We start from the raw sequence: 9,880 nt of genomic DNA, 5'->3' as shown, positions 1-9,880 counted from the left end.
AGTGCTGGGACTGCCTCCAGCACCTGGGACACTTACTGGAGCTGCCTCTCAGGGTCACGAGCTGCACCTTGCTCTGCTGGTCTCCAGACCCCATCCTAGTGGGGCAGTGGGCTGGGAGTGAATCCCCAGCAGAGGGATGTGGACACACTGCCAAACACACAGCAGGGCAGTTTGCCCTTCCTCGGGGTTCTTCAGGTGCGTTTAGCCTGGCCCTTGCCACTGCTCAGCCATCCTCAGGGAGCCTCAGTGAGTGCTCCAGGCATGACTTCACCCTCTGCTGAAGCCCGACCATCTCGGGGCTGGCAGTGGCTTTTAGCAGTGCCTCCCAGGAGCTGTCTGAGGGTGGGGTGCTAATGATGCCTTTTCCTGGTCTTAAAACCAAGAGTCAAACACGGTTAGAAGGGGAAAAGGGATTTTACCTTGGTGTTTATTTTTAAGGATCCTTAGGTGCACACGTCCAGGTCATATGCATCGAGATGAACCCCGCCGAGTCTATCTCTGTTCCCCCAACATTGGGTATAACATTAGAGGTGTTACTAATTAGCAGATCTATCAAAGATTCCCCAATGAGAGGCTCAAGTGAGCCCCCCTCCCCAAGGAACCTTCCCCTGGATGGTTCTATCTTGGTTTACAGAATATGTTCCGGAGAGGACCTTGGGGTCTGGGGCACACTGATCCCTGGCTACGAAGCTTCTAAAATGTTGAGTCTCTCAGCTTGACAAACAAGTCCAAGAATGTAGGCAAAAAGCACTAGGAATACAGAAGTTGCAAAAAGGTACAACAAGGGTATAAAAGAAAAGGCAGAAATCTTCATGGCATCACTAAGAACACAGCATTCAGCCCAAACTCTCAGGGTGATGCAAGCAGGCCGAATTTCCCATACAAGGCAGGAATGTGCATCACTTGTTCCCCCTTCCAGCAAGAACGAACGCTGTGTTACTGCTTGGCTTCCTTTTAAAGTGCTCTCTTCAGCCCAGCAAAGCCCATAAGCAGAGCTGTCACCAGCTCAGCCGGGGTGGAACAGGGGGAGCAGCGGTGCAGGGTCTCCAAAGAGGGGGCACCCAGGGATTTGCCAGCTCTGCTGCTGGTGTGCTGGGGGTGCATCACTGCCCCTCTCTCTCCGTGCTTACACCACAGGGCTTGGTGTTTTCGGGGTGTTACAAACACCCCAGGAGCACTGTGGGGCTCCGGGCTCAGGTCTTGTTGCTGGGCCAGTTGTTTCCAGCTGTGGTTTCATCCTTCCTGAAGGGAGTGTGGTATTCCAAAGGCATTGCATGAAAAGAGCAAGGCATGAGGATCAAGTCAGTGCCTTCACATTCAACCTCCACGTGTACCTTTGCTGTACAAAGGGCAAATTATCCCTAAAGCCTGCTGTGAAGGGAGGAACCCACGGGTTTTACACCCAGGCCCTCATTGGTGGGTCTCTGGCTGTTTTTTCCAGCCTTTTGGAAGACTGATTCAGCCCTCAGCGCTCTCCAAGCATTGCCTGATACCCAATTAAGTCCATTAAAAGACTGCCCTTAGCTTCAGAGCTGCTCGGTTGAGCAGCTTGAGAGAGACAAGGCATTCTGTGGAGCACCAAAGTGAAGCTGGAAGTGATCAACTCTCACCCCCATGTAGGGTACACTTTTTCCCCAGTCCGGTTCTTTGGGGTCATTTTCTCCAACTGGAATGTCCATCCTGGACCGGGGAAACCTTACCAAGTGTGTATCTTCATCAAAGCCAACCCCACTGCACAAAACACACCACTTTCCCCAAAAGCGCATTTTTAGCAGAACCAAGATATTTTATCAACAGTTAGTAGCCAGCCTTCCCTGTGTGTTTAATGTAGAACCATAAATGCAGATTTAGGGTTTAATTTTCCCTGTATTGTTTTCATTGCCTGACTTGGCTTTTTTTTTTTCTTTTTTCCTTTTTTTTTTTTTTTTAATGGACAATAATATTAAAAAGCACAAAAGGCCTGGAAGGTATTCATTGTTGTTCCAACCCATAGCCACTCACAACTGTATCAAACCCAGCACAAGGAAGCACGCAGCGCACAAATAAAGCGAGACACAAACAAAGGTAATAAAAGAGACAAGTATCTGTTTCAAAAGCACTGGAAGAGCAGCAGGAATGTAACTACTTCATGTTCCAGCTAATATAGCTGTCTGGAGCGATCCTCAGGAAGCTATACCAGGGAGCAGTTTATAGGTTTCCCTTGGAGAGCCCTTGTAAATATTTGCCTGCAGTGGCTGAGCGCTGTTGGGAACACCGGGGAGGGTGTTGGGAACACCCCGGGCTGCTGGCCCCACAACAAAGCCACTGCTTGGGGTGTCCAGAGAGCACCCCCAGCACTGCACCCTGTAGGCATGGATGTGGCTGCACAGACCATTTCAGGATGTGCCCGATGCTAGGTTATTCCAGGAGTGGGTTTTCCATGGATGAGAAGCGCTGGGGTGTAACAGGTTGTTTGAGATGTGAGGCTTTGTGCTGAGCATGGAGCATCCATCCCCATCCCTGCTGCCTCTCCTGGCTCTCCAGTTGGCAATCCATTGTTTTCCACAGCCCCCTGGTGCCCGGGAAGAGGTGGATGTCATTCCAGCCAACGCAGGGTGACGTGATGCCTTTTCCCATCTGGGAAAAGCCAAGATGAGAGCTGGGCTCAGCACCCAGACCACACAGTGTAGCTCCTTGACCTCTCAGTGTAGTTCTCAGCCCCCTCAGGGCAGCACACAGACCCCTCAATGTATCACCGGACCTCCCTGTGCAGCTGCTCTCAGGCTCACAGCCCTTTGCAGCCAAGCAACTCCCACCATGGCCCCACAAATCCAGCCTGCCTGGAGTACAGAAGTTCTTTACCTGCTCTTGGGGTGCACAGGGGGACATTCAGGGTGTAGAAAGCCTCCCTGGTGTGGACAGGATGGGTGAGTGCTTGCCTGTGGGATATGTTGACCCAACTAACTTGTGTGTTCCAGCTGGGCCGAGGCACCTCGCAGACGTGGTGCCAGTCCCCTGAGGTCACTGGCTGTGCTAAGTGCCACGTAGTGGCTGAGGTCCATGGACTGTCCCTCCTCTGGACCTGCCTCTGGCTGGGCACCAGGGGTGGGCTGGCTGTGCTGGCGAGGTCCCTGGTCACTTGGTGGGCTGCAGAAGGAGCTGGGCTGAGCAGGCACCAGCTGAGTATCACAGCCAAGCACCAAGGCTGCCCTGCCTGACTCTGCCATCACAGCAGCCTGAAGCAGTGATGGGCCACCAAAACCACAGCTGGGAGCTGTGGCTTCAGTCAAGAGGGGAGCAGCACGACCCTGCTGGCCCCAGGGGGCCGTAGCCCACTCCAGCCTTAGGGAAGCACTGCTGCAGCTGCTTGCACGGGAGGCTGAGCCACCAACGAGCTGACAGCAGGCTCTGCCCCCCTGCATGGCAGAGGCATCCCCCTGAGTGGGATGGCCACTTTGGGAAGGGCAGGTCCCCAGGTCAGGACCTGCCCACAGCAGCTGGGCACCGTGGCTGGCAGCGCTGAGTTCCCGTCAGGGCTCTGAGTCCAGTTCAGTCTCCTCCTCTTACTGGCTCTTATTAATTCATGCTCCTGATCTGAGGCCTCCCAGATGTCCTCATGTCCCGTGCCAGCTCTCTAATCAAGTTGGCCTAATCCCAGCTGGGCAGGAGGTATCACAAACAAGGTGCATGCACTGAGGGCCATGGCCAGGCATCAGGTGCAGAGATATGTACCCTCCAGCCCCAGCCAAAGCAGGACTCAGATTTCACCCTCTTTCTGCTCACAGGGCTGCTTGCTCTTGGGCACAGGCATTGCAAATGATGCAACAGACCAACTCGTTTTGCCAGAGTTAAGAGAGTATAGAGTGAAAATAGTCTCTCAAAACGTTTTTTAATTTTTTTTTTCCTGGTCTTCATGGTATTTCCTGTGGATACTTCTGTCCTTCCAAAAGAAAAAAAGGTACTAAAAACCAAAGCAAAATCCCATCCCTATGTTTTTAGTGTCTCTGGCTCAATATTTCAAGATACCTTTTCAACAAAACTACCAGAACTGGAGATGCTGATCAGGTCTCCAACACCTCTCCATCACCTGTCCCATCTGCTTGGACGCTGTGCTGATGCTCCACGGGAATGCAACTCCTGTTCCCAGTGCCCTCATGGCTCTGCTGCTGCTCTGAACACCCTCAGCTCGTGCCGTGCCTAAGGAGGCCCTGCTGGCCCCCTGATAGAAAAACCACCATTCCTTTTTTAATAATTTGACAGCATTTGACTCTGCCAGGCTCTGGGCATCCACACAGACTCTGCCCCAGAAAGCTCAGTGGATTTGGAATCCCCCTGGGAGCCAGCTGGGATGAGGGCAGCAGCAGTGGTGCTCCTGCCACCACTGCCAGCCCAGGGCTGGGGACATTGCAGGACACAGCAGCGGCTCACCCCTGGCATCTCAGCCTGCTCTGGGGCACTCCCCATCATCCTGTCCCAGCACACCTCAGCAGCTCTCAAGAACAGTGCGTGTTCCTATAATCGAAAGGCAAAAAGTCCTTGAACTTTCTGTCTGATTTCAAGGGGCGGAAAGCCCAGGAGATTATTGAGATCAATAGAGGATTTGGGTAGAACAGGACCCGTCGTTGCCTCCTCCCTCTCCTCTGGCTCTCAGATCCTTGGCCACTGCTGGCCTGTCCCCATTAGCCATTGTTCCTATTCATTTTAGATGAAGGGGCTTTTGTTGTAGGAGCCTATGTGGGGTCACATCACCCCTTGGTTATCAATCTGTTTCACTCTCCTCTGTCCCATACTCCATCTCCCCAGTACAATGGGATGTTTTCTTCAGCAGCAGCTTCCTGACAGGCAGGGGTTCCCTTTCCCTTCAGACCTTGTAATCACTCGTTAAGTTGCACTAGCCTCGGGCTCCCGATCCCTTTTCCACCATACTCCCAGTTTAACCCCTGATCCCATCTGCGCTATGGGTCACTGGGAAAGCGGAAAACATACAGCCATCCCAGTGGGGCCAGCACGGGCTGTGCGTGCACAAAGCATCCAGGGTGGAAGCCTTCCCCTTTCCCAGCTGTAAGAAAAGCACCTGAAAACATCAGATGGTGAAAGCCAAGCCTTCAGCTCTAGTTTGCCAAGGGGACAGCAGATTTCGGTTGCTCAGTTTAAGGCTCTGCAGACTCACGTGCCAAAGGGCTCTTTTGGTAAGCAGGTCTGTTTCTTCAGTGCCCCCCCTTGAAAGGCATCCCAAATCAGCCCGTTTGGAGTAGGAAACCTTGCTGCTGCTGCTGCTGCTGCTGCTGCTGCTGCTGCTGCTGCTGCAAGGAGGATTTTGGCACCAGCCATACTGGGAGACGAACCCCACTCGCCCTCAACAGCAGCACCCAAAATGACTCAAGCAGCGGAGGATCCCTGGGGTGGAGGCAGGGGTGGAGCAAGCAATAAAACTGTACATAGATAAAAGGAGAAAGGAACAGCAGAGCAAGGTAAGGAGCAAGTGCAAACAGGACCACAGAGCAAAGCCTGCCGGGACCATCCCAGGGCTGAGCCCACACCAGCAGCAGGATTGGTGCCAGGGAACTGTGAGTCACGGCCATGGTGCACGCTGAGGTGGCCACACTCCCCTCCAGCCTGCCAGCACTCTGGGGACAGTGACCAAATGCCCATGGGCCCACCATGGCATGCAGAGCTGCCCTGGACCCCCAGGGATCCAAGCACCCCTGCTGCTGCCAGGCTTTGGGAGAGACATGCTGAGTCTGTGATGGGTGTAATGAAAGGCTCTGAGATGGGCAGACAGAAATTTAAGGGGAAAAGAAAGAGGCCGCACTGAAAATGTTAAGTCAGTTGTGCAAGAGGCTGAGTAAAATGAAAAGCAACTTTTGCTCCAAGCTCTCAGTCATTAAAAAACCCTTAAGTTATCCCTGAGAAGGGTTATTTTTGCAGCAGGGCTAAAATAGATAAGACGTGTAAGTTCTCAGCACTTGATGTCATGATGTCAGCCACATAACTTTACTGGCTTTATGGTACAGCGTTCATCAAATGGTCTCTGTAGCAAGAAAAACTCATCCATAAATAAGGCCCAAACCAGTCTGCTGCTAATAAAGAATCTCAGATTTGCAGCTGTACTAACAGAGTCCACAGCAGTATGGGTGAAACTATACACTATTTCCCTGTATTGCCCTTTCTAAAGAATTAAGACACCTTCCTTCTTGGAGAGCTGTTCCTGGCTGCAGAACTAGTGGTGCCTTCAGCCCCAGGAGGCAGAAACCATGAGTCAGGGGCTGTAAAAATCACAAGTTTGCCTTAAATATTGTAGGGCTCTTTTAAATATAGATATATTTAGCTTATTGCTTTCTAGACACCGAAACTTTTTATATAGGCTCTGGCCATATTTTCCCTAGTCAGCTAGTGACTCCTTAAAGGAAAGTTGAGATTCACACCAGTATTTCCAGGAAAAATGCTGCAAACATAAGTCTTGCAATGCAATCCCAGCAGATACACACCCTATGCTCTTTCACACCGATTTCACTTCTCTTTTCTGTTTTTCTCCATTTGAAACAACCATTCTTTTTTCAAACAGAAAGTGTAGCACTGTTCTAAGTGTCTAGGAAAAAGGTATCATAATGAGAATAATAAGAAGTCAAACCACTTTTGCCCTTCTGCAGGGCCCAGCCCAAAGCCCATTGATGTCAGCAAAGTCTTTTCACTGACTTCAATGAGCTGGATCAGAGCACAGATTTAAAAAGGCATTTAGGTTCCTAATGATCTAAGCAGTTGCTTCGAGGTGTTGGGGGCCTAACCTGCTTACAGAGTTTTGTAAATCTGCTTACCTGTTGGAGCACTGAAATACCTGAAACGCTACAGTGTCTTGAAGTCACCAAACACACCAAGATCTAGTAGAATAATTCATTGCAAATAGCATTTGTTATTAATTTTGGTCTGTTTACTATTTGGAAACACATTTTTATTAGCCAGCCAGCTCTGCAGATGGCTGGTTATAATTCAATGCAATTTTTCTCCCCTCTTTTCATTGCATAATTTGTGGATACACCAGCTTTATTTCCAAGTAGCTGAAGTTTAATTCCTCAGCTAGGTCCACACAAAACGGAAGGAAAAAAAAAATCTAAGTCAAGTGTTTCACGTGCAAGTTTGTTTAAAAATTCTATAATCTATGACAAACATTTCAAATTAAAAGGGCATTCCCACAGGCAATGAAATAACAAAGCCCTTAGAGTCAGGCAGCCGAGGCATGAAGCTGTGAGCTATTTCCACGTTTTATGTACTCTCAAAGGAGAAGAGCAAATTCCAACCGCAATATCGTGTTGTGTTTTGTAGATATTTCTTACCAGCTGTGGGCCAGATTCTGCAGCCAGCCTAGGGGCAACTTGTGCAAGTCAGAGGGGAAAAGTCTGATTTGGGGTGTTTCTGTGCTATGTTCAGTACAGAGCTCAGTGTAACTGAGCTGTGATACCGCGAGTGTGTTTCACACCCCTGTCAGTGGCTTCGCGGAGTTTAAGGGGGACTGTTCTTCCATGTAAAGGTATGTCTGTAAGGGTGGATTATTGGGCGTATCAGGAATTTGTTCTCAGGTCCGGTGGGGTTAGTTCAAAAAATCTGAATGCACGGACAGGCAGGTGGACAGCGCGGTCAGGCAAACACCAGCGTCTCGGAAAAGGCCTGCGGATTTCGGCTGCCAAAAGAGGCTGTCCCCGGGCAGCGGGGTGACCCACTGGGGCTGGAGAGCAGTCAGCACCGAGACAAAAGCTAACGCAGATCTCCTCCCTGCCCTACGGGATAGGGCATCCCTGCGCCCCCCGCGACAACCTCTGGGGCACCCCCGCACCTCCCGGCACAGCCTCCGGGGCATTCCTGCATCTGCCTACCTCAGGGACAACCTCCCGGCCATCCCCGTAGCCCCTGGGACAGCCTCCCGAGGGGTTCCCGCATCCCCTGGCACATCCCTCAGAACATCCCCGCACTCCCCCATCACATCCCCCAGAGCGTTCCCGCATCCTCCGGGACAGCTTCCCGGACCCTCCCGCTCCCCCCGTAGGGGCTCGGCAGCGGTTTCCCAGCGGGGTCCGCCCGCCCCGGCCGGTCCGGGGGCGGCTTTGCCCCCCGCCTCCGCCGCGCCATTGGCCCCGCTGCCGGCAGCGCTCCGCCCCGCGCCCGGTGATGCCTCCGCCGAAGTTTTCCGCGGCGGGCTCCGCACGTGGGAGCCCCGCGTCGAGCCCCGGTACCGCTTCCCCGCCGACTCCGGAGCGGCAGCGGGGGCGGCTCCCCGCTCCCCCAAACCCGCCCCCCTGCCCCCGGCGGGGGATGCCCCCCTGAAGCGCCGCTGCGGCGTGGCCCCCGCGCCGGGGATGCGGCAGCGCGCAGCCCCCCGGCACCGCGGAGCGCAGCGCGGAGGGGCCGCGCCGGGGGGCGGCCGCGGAGCATGGCCAGGGCGCCCGGCCGCCGTCTCGGGGTAGCATGGCCGTGAGCGCGGCGGCCGCCCCCGCCGCCGAGCCGCTGCCCCGCAGCATCTTCAAGAAGTTCCTGGTGATGCTCTGCTCCCTGCTGATGTCCCTCTACGTCTTCTACTGCCTGGCTGACCGCTGCCAGACGCTGCCCGGACCCATCATCGCCGCCGGCGCCGCATCAGAGGAGGACGAGGGCGGCGGCGGCGAGTTCCTGGGCGGCTCGGCCGAGCTGCCCCCCTGGCAGGCGGCGGCGGCGCGGCGCAAGCGGCTCCTGCAGCGGCTGAAGCAGCGGCGGCGGCGGCAGGAGGCGGCGCCGGGCGCGGAGGTGCCGGCCGGGGGCGGCGGGAGCCGGGCCGGCGGCTCGGGCGGCGGGGGCGGCGCGGCGGGCACGGCCGGCACCCTGGCTCTGCTGCTGGGCGAGGGCAGCAAGCGGCTGCCGCAGGCCATCATCATCGGCGTGAAGAAGGGGGGGACGCGGGCGCTGCTGGAGTTCCTGCGGGTGCACCCCGACGTGCGCGCCGTCGGCGCCGAGCCCCACTTCTTCGACCGCAACTACGAGCGCGGACTCGCCTGGTACAGGTACGGGACGGGCGGCGGGACGCGGCCGGGGCCGGGATGCAGCGGTGGCCGAGCCGCCAGTGCCCCCCGCTGGCCGCTGCTCCCGGCAGCCCCGTCTTCGCTCCCCAAACCTCCCGCCGATGCTTTTCTCACCCACCCCGCCACCCCCTGTCTTCGTTCCTCCGTTCATCGAGCACTCTTTCCCCCAGCCCCTCGCTCCACCCGTTCTTCCCGTCTCTGCTCCCAAATCCTCCAGCCCTCCTCTACCCGCATCCCCCCTCCCTCCCGGCTCCCCGACCCTCCTCTCCCCCTGCCCAGCGCACCCCCAGCCCTCCCGCAGCCCGGGGGTGGGTGACACACGCACAAAGGGAGAAGCGGTGGGTGCCCCACTGGCCTGAGGACTGCGCGGGGATGCTGAGGCAGAGCTAAACCCCGCCACGAGAAGCACAGGCCCCCAATAATCTTTCTTTTTCTCGGCGTGGGGGGCTCTTTGCAAAACCTGTGGCTGAGCCCTGACTCCCAGCCGAGCCACCCCGCAGCCCCGGCTGCCTCCCCATCGGATCGTCACCTCCCGCAGCTCCCAGCCCAGCGCTGCAGCCGCTAGAAGCCACTTTCCTGTAGCCAGTGTGGACAAAACCCCCGGCCCCTATTTCCCACGTAAATATTTCAGCATCCCGGTAATAACTAAGCGAAAATGTCGGTTCCAGGAGCATACCCCGCACGCTCACCTTGCCTAGGAAATACTAGCAAAAGGTAAACGGGGTGGTTCTTTCAGTGAATTAGTGTTTTGTTGAACGAGCCAGTAAATGTTAAAGCCAAGAGGGTTCTCACTGAAGTTGTTCAGGTCCTTTTTTGTTGTGTGTTTTAAAGTTGGTAGAGCAGTGTCCTTCCGGCGG

The 9,880-nt window shown here is 55.1% G+C and overlaps 1 protein-coding gene across 1 annotated transcript in view; it reads left to right on the top strand.

Annotated features, from left to right (window-relative positions):
- The first annotated feature begins 8,394 nt into the window (after nt 1–8,394).
- The window catches only part of LOC116453577 (heparan sulfate glucosamine 3-O-sulfotransferase 3A1-like), a 29,101-nt gene continuing 27,615 nt past the window's right edge, over nt 8,395–9,880 (top strand). The window contains exon 1 of the mRNA XM_032129177.1: nt 8,395–9,005. Within this exon, the coding sequence (XP_031985068.1) occupies nt 8,437–9,005 (569 nt within the window). The 5' untranslated portion in view covers nt 8,395–8,436. The remainder of the gene's footprint in view (nt 9,006–9,880) is intronic.

The sequence above is a fragment of the Corvus moneduloides genome, chromosome 19 (genome assembly GCF_009650955.1).
Source record: "Corvus moneduloides isolate bCorMon1 chromosome 19, bCorMon1.pri, whole genome shotgun sequence".
NCBI classification, from domain to species: Eukaryota; Metazoa; Chordata; class Aves; order Passeriformes; family Corvidae; genus Corvus; species Corvus moneduloides.
Note: the sequence above shows the minus strand (reverse complement) of the source record. Positions and strands in the feature narration are given on the sequence as shown.